Below are 22,419 nucleotides of genomic sequence, written 5' to 3' on the forward strand. Positions count from 1 at the left end.
GGTGGAAAAGTGCACCAAATATATTAAGAGGCGCTCAACTCCTAATATATTTAACGCATTTTTGGCTGTCCATACGATAGAAATTAAAATCTACACCTGATATGAGCAGGTCTACATTTGTGCCATAACATACGCCTGCTTCTGGTGTAAATTATACTAAAAATTTCGTTCCCATGGAGACCCCGTCTCTTTTTCGTGCCATTTTAGGAAAGTGGCGAGAAAAGTAAGAAGTCGCAAATTTTAGGGCGCATCTATGGTGTGTGCCAAAGTTTGCTACTTTTTAACAGAAAGCTGGAGTACGGCCCCATGCACACGAACGCCCGTAAAACGCCCGTAATTACAGGCCCATAGACTTCTATTAGCCACGGGTACCTTCCCGTTCGCTTACGGGAAGGTGCCCGGGCCGTTAAAAAATATGGAACATATCCTATTTCAGGCCGTAATTACGGCACGGGCAGGCGGGCTACGTGTGTGCACCCATAATTACGGGAGCGTTGCTAGGCGACGTCTGGTTAGTCACTGTCCAGGGTGCTGAAAGAGTTAACTGATCGCCAGTAACTCAGCACCCGGGACAGTGACTACCGCTGGAGTTTTAATAGTATTAAAAGTTAACTTACCCAGAACACCCTGCTTTTTCCTCCAGTCTGGCCTCCTGGGATGACGTTTCATCCCATGTGACCGCTGCAGACTATCACAGGCTGCAGCGGTCATATGGACTGTCGCGACATCCAGGGAGATCAGACTGGATATCAAAAGAGGGGCGTGTCACCAAGACGACGGCCGGGGTATGTATGAACTTCTTTTACTTTAAAGTGCTGCGGAATTGCAGATTCTGTGGCGGATCTGCCCAAAATGTGCAGTAAATTGATGCGGACTAGCCGCTGCGTATTGAGGTGAAAGTTCCCTTCTCTCTATCAGTGCAGGATAGAGAGAAGGGACAGCACTTTCCCTAGTGAAAGTAAAATAATTTCATACTTATCGGCCGTTGTCTTGGTGACGCGTCCCTCTTTCGGCATCCAGCCCGACCTCCCTGGATGACGCGGCAGTCCATTTGACCGCTGCAGCCTGTGATTGGATGCAGCCGTCACTTAGACTGAAACGTCATCCTGGGAAGCCGGACTGGAGAAAGAAGCAGGGAGTTCTTGGTAAGTATGAACTTCAATTTTTTGTACAGGTCGATGTATATTGTGATCGGAAGTCACTGTCCAGGGTGCAGAAACAGTTACTGCCGATCGCTTAACTCTTTCAGCACCCTGGACAGTGACTACTGACGTCGCCTAGCAACGCTCCCATAATTACGGCTGCACACACGTAGTCACCCGTAATTATGGGTTCACACACGTAGTCACCCGTAATTATGGGAGCCCCATTGACTTCCTCAGTCTGGCTGTAGACCTAGAAATACATAGGTGTCCAGCCAGAATGAAGAAATGACATCTGCGGACTTCATTGCGGAATTTTGAATCTCCATTGAAGTCAATGGAGAACGTCCGCAACCAGTCCGCCACAGGTCCGCAACATCCATTGTATGCTGCGGACACCAAATTCCGCACCGCAGCCTATGCTCCGCAGCTGAATTTTCCGCATCGTCTAAACGAACCCTACTAAAAAGAAACGGAAGTCAATGGAGAAACGGGTCCGCTGCGGATTAACACTGCGGAGTGTCCGCAGCTGAATTCCAGAGCCATTCCGCCACGTGGGTCTTTGCCCTTAAACTGGCTTCACACATTAAATAGAATGTCTTCTATTTTTACTTGTTTGTTACAATTTAAATGTTTCAGACCATCCAGCTAATATTTAATATTCGAGAAAGACAACTCGAGTAAGCACAAAATGTAGCTTTTAAGTGATCATTCCATTTATTGAGGATAAAGATTTATTCAAAACCTATATCACCCTTCTGAAAAGTAATTGCCCCCCTAAAACTAATAACTGGTTGTGCCACACTTGGCAGTAAAAACTGACATCAAACATTTGCCATAACTTGCGATGAGTTTTAAATCGCTGTGGAGGAATTGGGGCACACTGTTTGCAGAATTGTTTTAATTCGGCTACATTGGAGGGTTTCCGAGCATGAACTGCCCGTTTTAAGGTCTCTCTACAGCATCACAATGGGATTCAAGTCAGGACTTTGACTCGGCCACTCAAACGTTTATTTTACTTCTTGTGAGCAATTCAGAGGTGGACTTGCTTGTGTGCTTCGTATCATTGTCCTGCTGCACGAGCCAACTGCGTGAGCTTTAGGTCACATACTGATGGGCAGACATTCTCCTTCAGGATTTTCTGATATTATAATTGATGGAACCATAAATTCTGCTAAGTCAGGCAGAAGCAAAGCCATGCCAGACCATCACACTACCACTACCATGCTTGACTGTTGGTATGATGATCTTATGGAGAAATGTGGTGATAGCTTTACGCCAGATGTAACGAGACCCATGTCTTGCAAAAAATCTTGTGGGTAATCTAGATGTTTTTGGCAAATGCGAGATGAGCCTTTGTGTTCTTTTTGGTCAGCAGTTGTTTGTGCCTTGCAACTCTCCTATGGCTGCCATGGTGTACATTGACCTTAACTGAGGCAAGTGAGGCCTGCATTTCTTTAGATGTAGGTCTGGGTTCTTTTGTGACCTCTTGACTGAGTCATTGATGCACTCCTAGCAACAAAAAAAAAAGTTCAGTAAACTATCGGCTTTAGGAGTCGGATATATTTGAGGCAGGTTTCCTGTTTCCACTAACCAGTTATTAAAGTTTAACTAAACGTTCAACAAACTTCTGACATGTCGTACCCCCGTGGGTAGTGGCACACAGCCTCCCCATAGGTAGTGGCACATCGCCGGGCATTCCGCTTCAGACGTCCCTGACTTCACTGTGTCCATATATGGACACAGTGAAGTCAGGGACTTCTGCTGGAGCGGAGTCCCCAATCCCCGGCCACAGCGTTGCCGAAGCTCCTACAGGGAGCAAAAAACATACCCTCCTCCTCCTCCTCACATGCACTTCGCACTGTGAGGAGGAGAGCGCGAGCGACGGAAGAAACGGCCGTCACTTGGAGCACATCCAAGTAATGGCCGTGTATTACCCGGCCCCGTAAACTTCTATGGGGGCCGGGAGAACGGACGAAAATAGGGCATGTCCCATTTTTTGACGGCCGTGTTTCCCGGGCCGTCAAAAAATCAGTCGTGTGAATAGCCCCATTAGGAGTCTATTGTTCCTACTGCAGCCGGGAAACCCTGTCGTGTGCATAAGGGCTAAGGCCTTAGGCTTTATTCACACGACAGGGTCCGAGAGTCGGCTGATAAAAACGGCTGTTTTGCTTCCGTTCCGATTCTGTTCCGGGCCGTGTTGACGTTTTTAACGGCCGTCTTTGACCCGTTTTGCATCCGGTTTTTTTCCCTGTCCGTTTTGAAATCTGATGAATTTCATTTAAATTTGTTGCCACACACTGCCCTCTGTAGATAATGCCACAGCCCCCCTGGTATGTAATGCCACCCAGCCCCCTGCAGGGAAATCCACCCAGCCCCCTGTAGGTAATGCCACACAGCCCCCTATAGGTTGCACCCATCCCCCCCTTCCAGGAGAAGTCACTGACTCCAATGTCCATATATGCACAGTGTCGTCACTGACTTTAATCCTGGAGAGGAATCCCCGGCCACAGGGTCGGGGATTCCGCTTCAGAAGTGAGTGAAGTCACTGTGTCCATATATGGACAGTGTAGTCACTCACTTCTCCTGTTGCGGAATCCCCAATCCCCGGCCGGGGATTGGGGATTCCGACTCCTACAGGGAGCAAAAAAAGACCCTCCTCCTCCTCACATGCACTGTGAGGAGGAGGAAGAGAGAGAGTGCGAGCGACGGAAGACACGGCCATTCCGGTGATGGCCGTGTATTACCCGGCCCCATAGACTTCTATGGGAGCCAGGCGGCCGGGTAAACGGCTGAAAATAGGGCATGTCCCATTTTTTGACGGCCAGGTTTCCCGGGCCGTCAAAAAATCAGTCGTGTGAATAGCCCCATTAGGGGTCTATTGTTCCTACTGCAGCCGTGTGACAGACGTTTTATGAACAGCCGTCACCCGGCCGGGAAATCCTGTCGTGTGAATAAGGGCTTATTCACACGACGGTCCGAGTGTCGGCCGATAAAACCGGCCGTTTTGCATCCGTTCCGGGCCGTGTTGCCGTTTTTTAACGCCCGATTTTGACCCATTTTGCATCCGTTTTTTTTTCCCTGTCCGTTTTAAAATCGGATGAATTTCATTTGTAAATGTTTTGCCACACACTCCCCTCTGTAGATAATGCCACACAGCCCCCCTGTAGGTAGTGCCACGCACTCCCCCTACTTTCCTGTAGGGGACGGCTCCAGGAGAAGTCCCTCACTTCACTGTCCATATATGGACAGTGAAGGCAGGGATTTCTCCTGGAGTGGAATCCCCGGCCACATCGCCGGGGGTTCCGGTTCAAAAGTCTGTGACGTCACTGTGTCCATATATGGATACAGTGAAGTCACTGACTTCTCCTGGAGCGGAATCCCCAATCCTCGGCCACAGCGTTGCCGAAGCTGTGGCCGGGGATTGGGGATTCCGCTCCTACAGGGAGCAAAAAAATACCCCCTACTCCTCACATCACTTCACACTGTGAGGAGAAGGAGAGAGAGCGAGCGACGGAAGTAGGGATGTCCCGATACCAGAATTTGGACTTCGATGCTGATACTTTGTTTAGTATTGCGATTTCGATACCAATTCGATATTTTGCCAAAAGTAATAAAAAAAAAAAAAAAAAAGGCTCTTCTGTTTTCTGATGTGAGGTGTGATGAATTTTGAATGTGCCTCACATTAAGGGTATGTGCACACACACTAATTACGTCCGTAATTGACGGACGTATTTCGGCCGCAAGTACCGGACCGAACACAGTGCAGGGAGCCGGGATCCTAGCATCATACTTATGTACGATGCTGGGAGTCCCTGCCTCTCTGCAGGACAACTGTCCCGTACTGTAATCATGTTTTCACTACGGGACAGTTGTCCTGCAGCGAGGCAGGGACTCCTAGCATCGTACATAAGTATGATGCTAGGAGCCTGGCTCCCTGCACTGTGTTCGGTCCGGTACTTGCGGCCGAAATACGTCTGTCAATTACGGACGTAATTAGTGTGTGTGCACATACCCTAATAGTAATTAACCCCATCATGTTTCTCAGTCATAATGGTTTAATGTGTAAAGTACATGATGGGGTTAGTTACTATTAATGTGAGGAACATGGAGGTTAAATTCATCGCACCTCGTGCCCCACAATAAATGAAAGAAAGCAGTGTTTATTTTTTTTTTTTTTTACAGCGTACACCTCATAAATGATGCAAAAAAAATTGTTGTGAAGGTTATTACGGCCACGCCAATACCGAATATGTGTATATTCTATGTATTGAGACTTATTTTAATGTTTATTGTAAAAAAGGTGTATTTTTTTTTTTTTAAATCTAACTACTTTGTTTTTTATTTTTAAACTTGAATGTACTGACCTATATCTATATGCCAGTACATTAGCCTGTGTACAGATAGTACACAGGGCATACTGAGGTATGTCCTAACAACTGTCTAACAACCGGAAATATGGTAGGACAGCCCTGGGGTCCTTCACTAAACCTTGTGCTGTCTGCCCATATATGGTATGTCCCTCAATCGTGTCACAGGGATTCCTGTGATGCGATCCAAGGGGCATCCCCCCTTCTCACTTCCTCTTGAATGCTGCAGTCAGCTTTGATCGCAGCATTCAGGGGAATAAAGGTGGAGATGAGGTTTCTCTGATCTCTGCCGTTATAGAGCGGGGCTGTGGCTGTGTAATACAGCCATTGCTCCGCACCTGACAACAAGTGCGCGCGCAGTCAGCATGAGGTGATGCGGCCGGCGCTGCATTAATGAGCGGCAGTTCAGGCACTGAGGACAGAACATGAGGGTGTTTTGTAGTGCGCCCGCCATGTTCTGTCTTCAGTGCCGGCAATCACTATACAGCGCCGGCCACATCGCATCATCATGACGGTGCGCACTTGTCAGGAGCGGGGCAATGACTGTATTACACAGCTGCAGCCCCGCTCTCATACATTCATGTGTTACTATACTTAGCTGTGCGGTCGCACAGCTAAGTATCGAAATACATAAAATAGCGTAATCGAACAGTTTGGGGATGCATAGTATCGAAACCGTATCTAAGTTTCGATGCATCGTGCATCCCTAGACGGAAGGCACGGCCGTCACTTGGAGCACATTCAAGTGATGGCCGTGTATTACCTGGCCCCATCGGCCCCGAAAATAGGGCATGTCCCACGTTTTAACGCCCGGGTTTCCCGGGCCATCAAGAAATCGGTTGTGTGAATAGCCCCTTTAGGGGTCTATTGTTCCTACTGTAGCCGTGTGACGGCTGTTTTTTGAACGGCCGTCACACGGCCGGGAAACCCTGTCGTGTGCATAAGGGCTAACACTAATAAAAACCAAAATATTTAAGCAAAAACAAAAATAAAAAGTACGAGAAAGTTACTCTGCCAGTGCAACTTAAAGGGGACATTTCACTGGATTTTTCCTTCCCTAGAACTGTCGGTATCAATCTACATAATAATTGAACTCAACCTAATATTCATTATTCTTGCCCCTTTCTCTCCTCCTTCCCCATACCCATAATTTCCATGATCTATATTGGTGGTGTACACCTGGGCAAGAACTGATAATTCAAATAATATAATAGGAGGCTCTTTTCCTTTTTCTAAGCTACATTACTCACACCTTTCTCCTTAAAGAGGCTCTGTCACCACATTATAAGTGCCCTATCTCCTACATAAGGAGATGGGCGCTATAATGTAGGTGACAGCAGTGCTTTTTATTTAGAAAAACCATTATTTTTACCACTTTATGAGCGATTTTTAGCTTTATGCTAATTAGTTTCTTAATGCCCAAGTGGGCGTTGTACAGAGGAGTGTATGACGCTGACCAATCAGCGTCATGCACTTCTCTCCATTCATTTACACAGCACTAGCGATATAGTTATATCGCTATGTGCAGCTACATACACCTACACAAGCACTAACATTACTGCAGTGTCCTGATAATGAATATACATCACTACCAGCCTGGACGTGATGTTTACTCAGAATCCTAACACTTCTGAATCTTTTCTGTGAGATTTCGAGCAAGGTAAACGTAATCTTGTTAAAAATGACAGGTTACATTGTAGTCTCGCAAGATTACGCTTGCCTTGCTGGAAATCTCACAGAAAAGATTCAGAAGTGTCAGGATTCTGAATACACATCACGTCCTGGCTGGAGGTGATGTTACTGCAATGTCCTGACAATGAATATACGTTAGTCTTTGTGTATGTGGCTGCACATAGTGATATAGCTATATCGCTAGTGCTGTGTAAATGAATGGTGAGAAGAATATGATGCTGATTGGTCAGCGTCATACACTCCTCTGTAAAACGCCCACTTGGTCTAAAGTAAAAACACGCCCACTTGGGCATTAAGAAACTAATTAGCATAAAGATAAAAATCGCTCAAAGTGATAAAAATAGTTTTTCTAAATAAAAAGCACTGCTGTCACCTACATTACAGTGCCGATCTCCTTATATAGGAGATAGGCCACTTAAAGAGGCTCTGTCACCACATTATAACAGGAGTCCCCCCGACCCCGCCCCGTCTGAAGTGGCTGCTACATCCAGGCAGAGGGTCAGTGGACGGGTGTCTGGGAATTACGTAAACAGCCGAGCTTGCTGTGCTTGGCTATTTCTGTAACTTCTTTATACGTGAATGTGCATTACGGACACTGCCTAGCACAGCACGTTCAGCTGTTTACGTAATTGCCCCGTTCAGGAGATAGATGCAGGTGCCAGATGGCTATGCCATAAATGTCTGAGATGGGAATACCGCTAAGTAAATGAAGGGTACCCTTTAATAGGTGACATGACCGATATTCTCTTAGAAATTGCTCTGTATGCTGAATTTATGTTAAGGATGGGGTTCAGTAAAGTATTGTATACATTCTGTGGATAATCAGTATATATTATTAAGGAATTGCTGTGCATGTAATTCCCTTATGTAAAAGAATGGAATTCAATATCGCATGATGAGGTGTTTGTTACTTTACTGAACCCTATTTTTTTTTTTATACATAAAAAAAATTGCATGCACCGCAATAACTTAAAGGCACACTTCCATCAGCCAAGTCTTAGTGGTGCTCTGCTTAGTGCCGATATGTTACAAGACCCGCCGTTTAGGACTGAAGTGTTTTTATCGAATACATTAACAGGGAGGATTAAGTTGCCATGAACACTCTGCAAACCCAAAGTGTAATGATCACAATGTCGTCTGCACATTTGGGGCACGTTTTACAGAGTACGGCATCTCTGGGTTCTCTGCCATCTTCTCCCACATTGTACGGTGCCCTCTAGCTGACACACCTTTTATCTCCATCTTCCCCGAGTACTGACTTCTTCATTGCGTTTCATGTCCTGCTGTGACCGCACATTTCAGGGCTTTTCCCCCCCAGAGCAGATATCTACATCCAGTTCTCATGATCAGCGCTCAGTTGTCTCTGCTACCTCTTCCTAGTATCGTACCCTGGAATTATTCACACCCAACATAGTCTCCAGTTGCTTCCCCATAATCCCTGTCACAAGCACAAGATGTCGGTCTCCTCTTCGTCTTAATCATGGCACAGGGAGGATGCAAAATATCTTCAGCACTGCCTCCTGAAATATCTGCGCAATACCCACCCGAGAGAGAATATAATATAACTTTTTTTTTTATCTTCTAGGATTCATATAAAAGCAGAGAAGAGTTTTTGGAGAAACTGAAGCAAAGAAACGAACGAAACAGGCAGGATGTTGAAAGATACTATGAGAGGAAGCGCCACATTGATAAAATAGAGATGCTAGAAAGGAAGCGCCCCTGGGTGGTAAGTAATTTAATCTGCATTTTCATAGGCTCTTTGTACAATTTGCCAATATACTGAATAGCAAACAAGTTATTCAGTAGTAAATTACCCATTTCCGTATCACCATCACTATGCAAAACATGCCTGTTTTTAATGGGTTTTTTTTTTGTTCTTTGCCAGGAATATGAAAATGTGCGGCAGCAATTTGAAGAAGTAAAGCAAATCCGTGATCAAATGAAGGAAGAATTAAAGCGGAATCAAGAATCACATGCTCCACTTAATCAACAACTTCAACACTATGACAAACAATATAAGCAAATTGATGGTAGAATTAAAGAGAAAGTGAGCATTTATTAGAAAATATTTTTATCTTGGAACATTAACCTTCCATTTTTTGCTGTCATCCGGTCAAAACCATTTTTTGTCTTTAATTTGACCATTTTTTAGAAATTTAGAAATCTGAGAAACTGTTTGCATCAGAATAATGTGTGATTCCATTTAAAAAAACAAACAAAACAAAAACCCTCTTTCTGTAACCAGAATATACGGAGGGCTGTATATAAGAGTATTCACCCTGCTGGAAATTATTACTATTGACATGATCAATTAAAGGGGTTATTGAAAGGGGTCCTTTTCACTTGAACTGGATGCGCTGCAGTACTAGACACCACTGTGCCTATGTTAACAATAAAACAGATGCAGTGCTGATCTGTGGGAGTCCTGAAAATCTGATCCCTACTGAACAAACTTTTAATGTTTAATGTGCAGTCAATGTTCTAGTTCCGTAGAACCTCTTTAAAGCTTAGTCATTTGCTTTGCCTTCTCAAATCTATAGTTGTTAGTTAGAGGAGTGCACATTAAAAAGGGTTCCCAACCCCTAGATCCTCCTCACTGTGGCCGAGCAATGAGGAGGATGTGGGGGTTTGGGACGCCGATTCTCAGGATTGGTGGGGGTCCCAGTGGTGGGTCCCCCCAGTGATCAGAAAATTATCACTTCCTATGGAAAGGTGATAATTTATGATTTTGGGAATACTCTTTTAGGAAATTCCCAAGCTTTTTTTTTTTTTTTTAGGCAACATATTTTGCAAACACTCAAACAGTGTTAAAATAACCATGCAAGTGGCATTTATTCTGTATGTTAAATGCATCAGTTATTTTTATATGAATACTACATTGTTACTTTTTACTGTGTAGTGAATGAAGCCCCCCTCTATTACATCTATGTGGCATATTGATGATTATGATCGTCTTAACCAGATACCCCCTTTAAACATGCCCTTTTGAAGATGTATTATCATACTTGTTTATGGAAATATCTTAAGATGCATGTAATGTCTAACTTCCCTTGGGGTTTTGAACATTCAGCTAGTGTAACTTATCTGATAGCAATAACTTGTGCTATTGCCGTAGACAACCCCTTTGTGAATTAGAAGGGGGTCCTCCTCTAATCACCATAGAGCGTCTATCCTGGATCTCCCATGTAATGCACAGGCAGCCCATTGATATTCCCACAGCGATAAAAGCAGCTGGCGACTCGCTGTGATTACCACATACCTGAGGACTACTCATTTGAACAGCGTTTGTGCAAATTTATGCCAAATATCCTAAAAGTTAGAAAAAGGTTATTACATTTTATTTATTAAGTTCAATGATCTATAGAATACAAAATATGTTCTTATTACTTCCAGGTAGTTGAAATTAGGGAAACCTCACAGAAATGCAAGCAGAAACAGGAGCTTTTGGAAAGAAAAGAAAAAGAGGTAAGTATTTACATAATTTTTTTTCCAAGTTCATTTTTCCCTTTTTCATTCTCTTCAAACCCAAATGTAGCCGTTTTTAATCTCTGTGTAAATAAAACAGGTAGAAGACGTTCAGCAGAGCTTGAGAATGAGAAAAGCTGAAGAATTAGACCGACAGAAGAAGATTTATAACATTCGTAAAATGATCGAGGACTGGCAAAATGAGTTGAATTCTATGACTAACCAGGAGAGTCTTCAACCAGAAATAGATTCCATTGGGAGGGAGTTGCATCATATCCAGGATGAGAAGTCAAATGTTGAAAGTGAAATGAGTGACTTGCGAATGGAGAGACAAAACATGGAGAGAGAAAAGAAAGGTACTTACTTGCATGCTTATTTTTCTTGTTCATAGATTCTTCTTTGAAATGGCAATAACCTTTTATAGTTTCTATTTGCTGGTACATGCTGCCCTATGTGTAGGATGTTGGGCAGGTTTATTTATGTATTTTAACTGTCCAGTTAAGATATTTCTGTCTCGCTCTTCATAATATTCAGATATTCTCTAGTGACTGGTATAGTGCCAAGGGACTGGCGCAGGGCAAATGTGGTGCCTATTTTCAAAAAGGGCTCTAGGTCTTCCCCGGGTAATTTATAGACCAGTAAGCTTAACATCCATTGTGGGGAAAATGTTTGAGGGACTATATACAGGATTATGTGACAAAAAATAGTACTATAAGTGACAGCCAGCACGGTTTTACTAAGGACAGAAGTTGTCAAACTAACCTGATTTGTTTTTATGAAGAGGTGAGCAGAAGCCTAGACAGAGGGGCCACTGTGGATATAGTGTTTTTGGACTTTTCAAAGGCATTTGACATTGTCCCTCATAGACGTCTAATGAGTAAATTAAGGATTATAGGTTTACAAAGTATAGTTTGTAATTGGATTGAAAATTGGCTCAAGGACCGTATCCAGAGAGTTGTGGTCAATGATTCCTACTCTGAATGGTCCCCGGTAATAAGTGGTGTACCCCAAGGTTCAGTGCTGGGACCACTATTATTCAACTTATTTATTAATGATATAGAGGATGGGATTAATAGCACTAGTTCTATTTTTGCAGATGACACCAAGCTATGTAGTAATGTTCAGTTTATGGAAGATGTTTGTGAATTGCAAGCGGATTTAAACAAACTAAGCGTTTGGGCGTTCACTTGGCAAATTAAGTTTATTGTAGATAAATGTAAAGTTATGGATCTGCGTACCAACAACCTGCATGCATCATATGTCCTAGGAGGAGCTACACTGGGGGAGTCACTTGTTGAGAAGGGTCTGGGTGTACTTGTAAATCATAAACTCAATAACAGCATGCAGTGTCAATCAGCTGCTTCAAAGGCCAGCAAGATATTGTCGTGTATTAAAAGAGGCATGGACTCATGGGACAGGGATGTAATAGTACCACTTTACAAAGCATTAGTGAGGCCTCATCTAGAATATGCAGTTCAGTTCTGCGCTCCAGTTCATAGAACGGATACCCTGGAGTTGGAAAAAATACAAAGACGAGCAACGAAGCTAATTAGGGGCATGGAGAATCTAAGTTATGAGGAAAGATTAAAAGAACTAAACCTATTTAGCCTTGAAAAAAAACGACTAAGGGGGGACATGATTAACTTATATAAATATATTAATGGCACATACAAAAAATATGGTGAAATCCTGTTCCGTGTTAAACCCCCTCAAAAAACAAGGGGGCACTCCCTCCGTCTGGAGAAAAAAAGGTTCAAGCTGCAGAGGCGACAAGCCTTCTTTACAGTGAGAACTGTGAATCTATGGAATAGTCTACCGCAGGAGCTGGTCACAGCAGGGACAGTAGATGGCTTTAAAAAGGCTTAGATAATTTCCTAGAACAAAGAAATATTCACTCCTATGTGTAGAAATTTTTACCTTCCCTTTTCCCATCCCTTGGTTTAACTTGATGGACATGTGTCTTTTTTTCAGCCGTACTAACTATGTAACTATGCCCCCCCCATTCCAATCTCTCACATGATCTGACACTCTGGGCATTACAGCTGCAGAGGCAACAGTACGTCATCGGCAGAGTATTGTGTATGGGTTTTATTCTAAGGCTGGATTCAAACATTGCGTATTTGTTGCAGACTTAAGTACAGATTTTTTGGGTTAAAGATGATCTGTCACTAGTTTAGTAATGCCCAAACCCTTAAACGTTTATTTAAAAAGTTATGAGCTTTTTCTCTAAATATGCAAGTAAGCATATACTTGACAAATTGGAGTCAACACCAGCGATTCTCCTGAGGTGGATCTACGTCACAGCCTCAGACGCTGTCCTATCAGCATAAAGTTGCTTCACACAGTGTGACAGACTGAGGCTGGAGGGAAGGGGGATCACTTCAAACAGCCTTATCTCGGGCTGTGGACCACCTAGAACAGCGGTGGCATATAAAAGATAAAATTTGAATCTTTCATATGACACCAGATTGCAGTTCTAGCTGTGAAACAACTGGAGATATCACCAGTTGAACGGGAATGGAAGCTGTATACTATATGATCACACTGTGTTGCTGGGCAGGGTAGGGGGAGAAGCTGTATGATTGATCAGCGTCATACAGAAAACATTACACCGCCCAGAGTAAAAAGAAAGACCAACCTCATATGGCTATTCAAGCCAAATGAGCATGTCTAAAAAAAAAAAAATGCACATAACTGAAAATAATAAGCGTTTTTGAAAACAAATGTAGTTATCAGCATCATAGCACCTATTAGATTAGTTAGGAGATAGGGAATTGATAAACTAGTGACCGATCCTCTATAAAGCGTACCTAGCTTTTCAGGTGACTTTTCAGAATATGCTGCTATATATGTGTACATGAAGTATAACACTATTTCTGGCCATTATATCACTTGTATTCTGCAGGCTCTATCTCCAATTCTCAGATGTCTCCTAGCTAGTGGGTGGAGCCTAATGGTTCATGTCTTCTATACACCGCATACATAGGTAGAAATAGGAGAGCAGGATTCTCTTCTATCACATATGTTGCAACAGCATGGAGGACATTATACAGCAGTACCGTCCAGTGTAGCTAAGAATCCAGCACTGGGGTGACATAAAATAATCTTACCAGCAGCCTGTGTCTTACTCAGTCTGCTCCCTGCTCCCCTTTGCTTCTCCATAGACTTATAACTTGTATGCAGCCTGTCTGTCTGTTGCTCACTCATTCTCACTCTGGTCTTGCTCCCCCTCCCCTCTCTATAGACTTGTATAGTATGTAGTGAAGAGACACCCCCCCCCCCCCCCTCTACTTTCTGTAGTCTTTCAATTCTGGGCTGTAACCAGGGACAGACTTTGCTTGACAACAGGAGATGGATTACAGAAAAGGAGACACTTAGTGGCAGTAACTTTACACAGAATGTACATGGGTAAAACAACAACATTTTAAGTTACCATATGAGGTATACTATTAGATCAGCATAAGTTGTTTGAAAAGTTAGTGTCCATTTAAAGTCAGAAGTGGTTTTAAAAGGAAAGGGAAATATAAAGACAGAACTAATACTTCTCCTTCTTCCATTTCTGGCTTTGGCTCAAAAATCTGCAACAAATATGCGATATCTGAATCCAGCCTAAATAAGACCCGTGCACGATACTCAACGCAGCCAATGTCACGCTTAAAGAAACAAACACTACAGATTGTTTGGAAAAAGATCAAGATCAAATGTAATCCTTAGTGAGATTTAACATTTAGTTTCTACATATTATTGCAGTTCAACGGTTTGTCAGTTGTTTTTTTTTTTTCACGGACTTGTTTTATGGTAGCACTGACCCAACATAATGGTATTTTTTTAAACTTCTTACTTGGATTATAATAATTATGTATGAATTGACACATTTGTTTTAACTGTTTCTGTCCTTCAGATAAATCTAATCGAATAAAGCAATTTGATAATTTGTTAAATCTGAAAGAAGAAAAATTGCAGAAGAGGTTTGCAGACACTTATAATGCCGTTTTGTGGTTCAGAGAAAATAAAGAGCGGTTTAAGAAACGTGTGTGTTTGCCCATTATGCTTGAAGTAAGTATTGTCAAAGAAGGTGAAATGACAAGGTGTTTGAAATCGTAAAATGTGCCTATTCTTCTCAATCTTGTATGTAAGATATTCTTCACATGCAAACATTGGATACGATTTAAACTCTTAAGTGTGCCATAGAAATACCAAATATGAGTTGGGTCAAGCTTCAAAAAAAGAGAAGTAAGTTTTTATTTAAATGTATGTTACAAAGATGCTTGAAGTTCCTTTTTATACTGTGCCCAAAATATGTGGTTTTCCATGCCTTTCATATTTCTGACTGAGTTTACTAAATTTGTAGGGTAAAAAATCTTGACTGAAATTATATCAATGTTGAAATGTTCAGGCGAAGTTATCCAAATGAAATGTTCCATTGTCATTCCTCTGTCATGATTCAGCGCAACATTTCACAATTTTAATTGACAGAAATGTTGCATATCGTTTGCTCTCCTTGTATGCGTTTGGAATTATATCAGGTTTGTATTCACATTCAAGGTTAAATTAAAAAAAAAAAAAAAAAATTCTTCTGGTCACAGCTTGGAATTTGGTTGTGGGTTATTTACTTTATGTATAGTTTTAAAGAGGACATGTAAGCTCTTCTGACATGTTTGTTTGTTTTAGTAAATAAATTTACTTTGAATTAACAATTTGGAGCAACTTTACTTAGATCTGTGTTGGGTTTTTCCTCTGTTATTCCTCCTGGAAATGTATACATTGACAACTGTGCGTTACCCTTCACCTTGTCAATAGGACATGAGCTGCCACAGTCTGATGTTGATCACACTGACTGGAGTATGTAGGGGCATGACTTATTGGCTAAGAAATGGTAACGCACAGTTGTCAATGTATACATGGCAGTTCATCACTGCTGAGGGGCGGGGAGAACGCGCTCCTGATGAACATTGCGGTCTCATAACTATGAGTATGCTGTATTCTCTAATTTCTTTATTAGCCGAACTGCACGATATTCTTTGTTTTTTTTGTGCTGTTTGGGCTAATAGTAGAGTAGACCTGTCTCTATACTATGCTAGCCTTAACCTCTTCACGCAATGCGCTGCAACTGTACGTCCTGCAGAGGGCTTGCTTCCCTCATCAGGACGTACAGTTGCGGAGTAGTTCCCTGCGCCCACTCTCTTAACGGACAGTGTCCGGGAACCGGGAGGTCAGCTGTCCCCGACAGCTGACACTCCAGTCTTGCCGGTCAGCCGACCATCGCGGCTGATTTTGGCAATTAACCCCATAAATGCGGCGACAGATTGCGTTCGCCGCATTTAAGGGGTTTGAAGCACATCGGCAGGCCCCACGAAGTGATTGTGGGGGCTGCCGATTGCTTGTCGTGGCAATCGGAGGCCAGCCAATTGCCTCCGGGTTGCCATGTACGGAAGCCTCGGAGGAGCAGCCTCCGGCCGGTCCTCCGGGGCTTCCTGTCAATGTGACTGTCACGTCACAATGACAGTTAGAACACATTATACTACGTAGGTAGTGTAATGTACTCTAGCAGCGATCAAAGTTGCAAGTCTAAAATCAATAAAAAACGACCAAAAAATAGCGATTCTGGTGTAATCACCCCTCCCAAAATAGAAAATAAAAAGTTGCATGTACCCGAAAATAGTACCGATAAAAACTACAACCCGTTCCGCAAAAAACAAGCCTTTACACAGCTTTTTTGACTAAAAAATAAAAAAGTTACGGCTCTCAGAATATGGTGACACAGAAAATAAATTATTTTATAAAATAGTGATCTTATTGCGCAAATGCTGCAAAATATAAAAAAAACCCTATATACATATATCATCGCCGTAATCGTATCGACCCACAAAATTAAGTAAAATTGGCATTTATAGTGCATGTTGAACGCTTCAAAAAACAAGCAATTCTGATGTTTTTTAGTTTGTTTTTGGTCACCCGGCTTGCAAAAAAATGTAATAAAAAGTGATCAAAAAAATCGCATGTACTCTAAAATGGTACCAATGAAAACTACAGATTGTCCCACAACAAATAAGCCCACACACAGCTCCGGTGGTGAAAAACGAAAGAAGTTCTGGCTCTCAGAATATGGCGATGCAAAATGTGCAGTGTTCCAAAATCGGATAAGATCGGGCGCCATTTATCAGTGCGACACCGGCCACATATCTATGAATTATTTATTTACTGCATTATTATACCCTCTTATTAGGCCCTGATGTACTCCGCACAGATTACATATGCCCCCACATTATAAACTAATATACCAGCAAAACCCCAAATCGAACTACTACCAAGCAAAATCTGCACTCCAAAAGCAAACTGGCGTCCCTGCAGCGTGCCTAAACAGCAGTTTGCGCCCACATATATGGCATCGCCATACCCGAGAGAACCTGCTTAACGTTTTGAGGTATTTGTCTTCAGTGGCACAAACTGGGCACGACATATTATGCACTAAAATGGCATACCAGTGGGAAATTGCAATATTCACACCATCCGCTGTGCATTAACCCCTTAATAGCACGTCATGGTGCGGGGGTTGATGTATGGAGCGGGCTCACGTGCTTAGCCCGCTCCATACGCTGCGTGTGTCGGCTGTGTATTACAGCTGACACCCAGGACTATTGGACATGAACAGCGATCGTGCGGTTACAGAAGCCTGTAAATATAACATTATACTGCAATACATTAGTATTGCAGTATATTGTACCAGCGATCCAATGATCGCTGGTTCAAGTCCCCTAAGGGGACTAATAAAATGTGTAGAAGAATTAAAGTTATAAGTAGTGAGAGAGAAAAAAGTTTAAAGTTAAAAAACCCCACTTTTCCCATTTTTCTTCTAAAGTAATGTAAAGAAAGAAACAAAATTGGTATCTCTCTACGTCCGTAAAAGGCCGAACTATTACAATATACCATTATTTAACTCGCACGGTGAATACCGTAAAAAACGTAAATAATTTAAACCGCCAAAATCGCTGTCTTGAAGTACAACTTTTGGATCACTTTTTATGTACCAAAAATGGTACCAATAAAAACTACAGCTCGTCTCGCAAAAAAATAAGACCTCTCACCGCTCAATCAACAGGAAAAATAAAAAACTTACGGCTCTCAGAATGTGGTGAAACAATTAGATTTTTCTTTGTAAAAGTAGTATAATATAAAAAAAAAAACTATAGAAATTTGGTATCACCGTAATTGTATTGAGCCGCAGAATAAAGTACAGTTTTCGTTTTTACTGCACGGCGAAAGCTGTAAAAACGAAAACCCCAAAAAGTGGAATCAGATTTTTTTGTTTTTTCCTATATCAGCCTGCAAATTATTTTTCAGTTTCCCAGTACATTTTATGGCACTTTAAATGGTGTCAATAGAAACTACAGCTCCTCCCGCAAGAAATAAGCCCCACACTGCTCTACTGACGGTAAAAGAAAAAAAGTTATGGCTCTTGAAAGGCGGGGAGTGAAAAACGAAAATAAGAAATAAAAAAACGGATCAGTCCTGAAAGGGTTAATTAATTTCTAATGAAAAAAATGTATGACCCCCATGTGGGGTATTTCCGTACTCGGGAGAAATTGCTTTACAAAAATTGTTTTTTCTCCTTTTATCCCTTGTGAAAATGATAGAGTTCAACATTTTAGTGGAAAAAAATTGTGATACTCATTTTTGCGGCCTAATTCTAATAAATTCTGCAAAAGAGCCGTGGGGTCTAAATGCTCACTATACCCCTAGAAAAATTCCTTGATGGGTGTTTCCTAAATGGGGTAACTTTGGGGGTTTCCATTGTTTTGGTCCCTCCAGGGCGTTGCAAACGCGACATGGCACCGAAAACCAATCTAGCAAAATCTGTGCTCCAAAATCCAAATGGCGCTCCTTCCCTCCTGAGGCCTGCAGCAGTTTATTACCACATATGGGGTATTGCTGTAATCGGGAGACATTGCTTTACAAATGTTGGGGTGCATTTTCTTCGTTATTCCTTGTAAATATTAAAAATTTCAGTTTTTTCTGAAAAACAGTAGATTTTCATTTTTACAGACTAATTCCAATATATTTAGCCAAAAACCTGTGTTGTCAAAATGCTAACTATACACCTAGATAAATTCCTTGAGGTCTAGTTTCCAAAATGGGGTAACTTTTGGGGTGTTTCCACTGTTTTGGTACCACAAGACCTCTTCAAACCTGACATGGTGCCTAAAATATATTCTAAAAAAAAGGAGTGCCAAAATCCACTGGATGCTCCTTTGCTTCTGAGGCCGGTGTTTCAGTCCATTAGCGCACTGGGGCCACCTGTGGGATATTTCTAAAAACTGCAGAATCTGGGCAATAAATATTGAGTTGGATTTCTCGGGTAAAACCTTCTGTGTTACAGAAAAAGAAAAAATATGTATTCGAAATGAATTTCGGCAAAAAAAATACAATTTGTACATTTCACCTCTACTTTGCTTTTATTCCTGTGAAACGCTTAAAGGGTTAAAACACTTTGTGAATGCTAATTTGAATACCTTGAGGGGTGCAGTTTTCAAAATAGGGGGACTTCTGGGGATTTTCTAATATATAAGGCCCTCAAAGCCACTTCAGAACTGGTCCCTGAAAAAATAGCCTTTTGAAATTTTTTCTTTAAAATATGAGAAATTGCTGCTAAAGTTCTAAGCCTTGTAACGTCCTAGAAAAATAAAAGAATGTTCTTTATGGTCAGTCTGCTGGTTGTGGTCTACAGTTCTGCGTTTAAAAATAAATAAATACATAAAACATTTGCTAGATTATGAGAATTTATGATTGTCAAATGATCGCATGACAAATTAAAATTAATTTTACTGTACAAGTTTATACCTATTAAAATGTTGAAAAATGCTCTCATAGGTTACTTCCAAATGTTTGCCCTGGTCATCCTAGATTTTTTTTTTGGGCAAAAAGGGATCACAGATCCTACATTTTACTTTTCACCGGTATAAACTTGTACAGTAAAATTAATTTTAATTTGTCATGTGATCATTTGACAATCCTAAATTCTCATAATCTAGCAAATTTTTTTATGTATTTTTTTTTTTTTAAACACAGAAATGTAGACCACAACCAGCAGACTGACCATAAAGAACCAATTAATTAATTTAGCATGTGTTTCCATTTCATTTTAGACAGTCTTCAAAAATATTATCCTTTTTTTTTTTCTTTTTTGGCAACCATGAGATTTTCTTAAAGGGGTATTCCCATCACAGACAATTGTAGCATATCCACATGGTGTGCCGTAAATGGATGTGGTTCCCACCACTGAGACCTGAATCCATGTTGAGAACGGGTGTCGTCGTCCCCCCCCCCTGACTGCTGTACCTCCTGGTGAGGTTGTCGCCGCATCAAGGAGGACAATGATTGGAGAGGTTACCACCCATGTGCGCATCTCTCTCCATTTTGTTCTATAGAAGTTATGAAAACAGCCGAGCGCCTGACAGGTGTCTAAGATATTTATGGCATGTCCTGTTGATATGTATTAAATGTCTGTAGAGGCAATACCCCTTTAAAGGGGCTTTCTGGGATTTTTGATAGCTTGCTTTTAGGATACGTCACCCCCGCCTTCCCCTGACAAGCTCATCGATCGGCAGAACTAAAGAGCCAAGGCAGTCATTGAAGTATCAAGGCCCCTTCATTGTCGATACAGGCACAGTGAAGTACCTTTCACCTAAACGGACTAAGCTTCAGTACCAAGCCTATCCTCACTCATATGGATGTTCCTGTGCTTTTATAGACAATGAAGGGGCCACGAGGACCCGACTGACCATACATTGATGGCCTATCCTAATGTCTGATTAACTGGTTGCCGACACAGGACGAGTATGCTCGTCCTGAGCGGCGAGCACTTCGCGCATTAGGACGAGCATACTCGTCCTGTGTGACAGCCGTCTCTGCCGTCTCTGTGTGTGCGATCGAGAGCGGGGCAACGGCTGTAATACACAGCCACGGCCCCGCTCTGACAGCGGAGAGGAGAGAAACATCTTCTCTCCGCTGTTAACCCTTTGAACGCCGCGATGACAGCTGATCGCGGCGTTCAAAGAGAGGGGACTGCACATTGATCGCGTCACAGAATATAACTGTGACGCGATCAAAGCCCACAACTCGTATGGCCAGACAGCCCAGGGTCCAGTGAAGGACCCCAGGGCTGTCTGAACATATTTCCTGTTGTTAGGGCATACTGAGGTATGTCCTAACAACTGCCTGTGTACGATCAGTAACAGGCTAATGTACTGGCATATAGATCTATGCCAGTACATTACAGTTACAAAATAAAAATCAAAATAATAAATCCCTTTATGGGATTAACAAAAAAAGTTAAATGATTGTAAAAAAAAAAATAATGGTAAATAAATAAATAAAAAGTAAAAAAAATACACAGAAACACACATTTTTTATAATAAATAAACTTTTTAAAATATAAGTCCAAAAACATGAAATAATATAGACATATTTGGTATCGCCACGACCGTAACAACGTGTACAACAAATGTATACCATTATTTATGATGATCGGTGTATGGTGTAAAAAAATAAATATTAAAACTGCTGCGCAACTGCTTTTTTTCTGCATTTTAATCTAATTAAAAATTTATAGAAATTAAACGATAATGTATTTGTACCAAAAAATGGTACGTACATAAAGTACAACTCGTCCCGCAAAAAACAAAGTCTCATACAACTACGTCGTACAAAAAATAAAAGCGTTATGAGCGTCGGGATGCAAAGAGGGAAATGTAAAAAAAATTGCTCTGTCCTCAAGGCTAAAATTGGCCGTGTCCTTAAGGGGTTAAAGGAATTATTCACTACTTCTTGTACCATCTGGGACACAAGACACTGCCTTCATCGGGAGCATCCTTTTTTTTTTTTTTTTTAAATGTATGACAGTATTGGGCATTGGAATAGTTTAAACAAAAAAAAAAAAAGGCTGAAGTCATATGCGCATGTAAAACAAATTGTATTTTCCCTGTCTGCATACTTTCAAGGTCTTGATGTTTGTGATTGTTTAGCAGTACATTCATCTATTTACATTTTTTTGTGCAGATTAATGTGAAAAGCCACCAGCATGCCAAATATGTGGAAAATCACATTTCTATGAATGACATGAGAGCCTTTGTGTTTGAAAGCCAAGAGGATATGGACACCTTTTTAAAAGAGGTAAAGTGTACTAATGGTGTGGTGTATATAAAACAAAAAAACGGCACCTGAATTTCAACCATGTTGTTGTTGGGTCCAAAATTCTGTACTGATTTCTTAATGTGTCGATAGCTGTCAGAGCTTTGTTTTTGTGACAGAGCTCCAAATCCCCTGTTAGATATAGATTTGAAAGATAACATTCGAAGGATAGCCTAGGCCCTCCGTGCATACTGTTTATACAATGTAATAACTGAGTCTGGCACTACAAATAACATATAAACATACAAAACTAACCGAAGTCTACATGAGTAAAGCATATGTTACTTATCAAATGTAAAATTTAATACGTATTAATTAGCTAATCCGATCTATAGATCCCCATATAAATACACAAATGGCAAATGTCACTTGCAACAGTCCCAAACCGGGACTATGACTTAATATCATATAATGGTGCGGGGGTTGATGTATGGAGCCGGCTCACGAGCTGAGCCCGCTCCATACGCTGCGGGTGTCGGCTGTTTATTACAGCTGACACCCAGGACTAACGGACAGAAACGGCGTTCGTGCGGTTACAGTAATAACACATACTCACTACAGCT

General features: G+C 41.7%; 1 protein-coding gene across 2 annotated transcripts in view; it reads left to right on the forward strand.

The window, feature by feature from the left end:
- SMC5 (structural maintenance of chromosomes 5) overlaps positions 1 to 22,419 on the forward strand; it is a 172,253-nt gene that overhangs the window by 26,632 nt on the left and 123,202 nt on the right. For both annotated transcript variants that reach the window (XM_075827967.1, XM_075827973.1), the window contains exons 6-11: positions 8,790 to 8,930; positions 9,090 to 9,251; positions 10,598 to 10,669; positions 10,770 to 11,025; positions 14,571 to 14,725; positions 21,725 to 21,838. In XM_075827967.1, the coding sequence (XP_075684082.1) occupies positions 8,790 to 8,930; positions 9,090 to 9,251; positions 10,598 to 10,669; positions 10,770 to 11,025; positions 14,571 to 14,725; positions 21,725 to 21,838 (900 nt within the window). The remainder of the gene's footprint in view (positions 1 to 8,789; positions 8,931 to 9,089; positions 9,252 to 10,597; positions 10,670 to 10,769; positions 11,026 to 14,570; positions 14,726 to 21,724; positions 21,839 to 22,419) is intronic.

Source organism: Rhinoderma darwinii, chromosome 1 (genome assembly GCF_050947455.1).
Source record: "Rhinoderma darwinii isolate aRhiDar2 chromosome 1, aRhiDar2.hap1, whole genome shotgun sequence".
NCBI classification, from domain to species: Eukaryota; Metazoa; Chordata; class Amphibia; order Anura; family Rhinodermatidae; genus Rhinoderma; species Rhinoderma darwinii.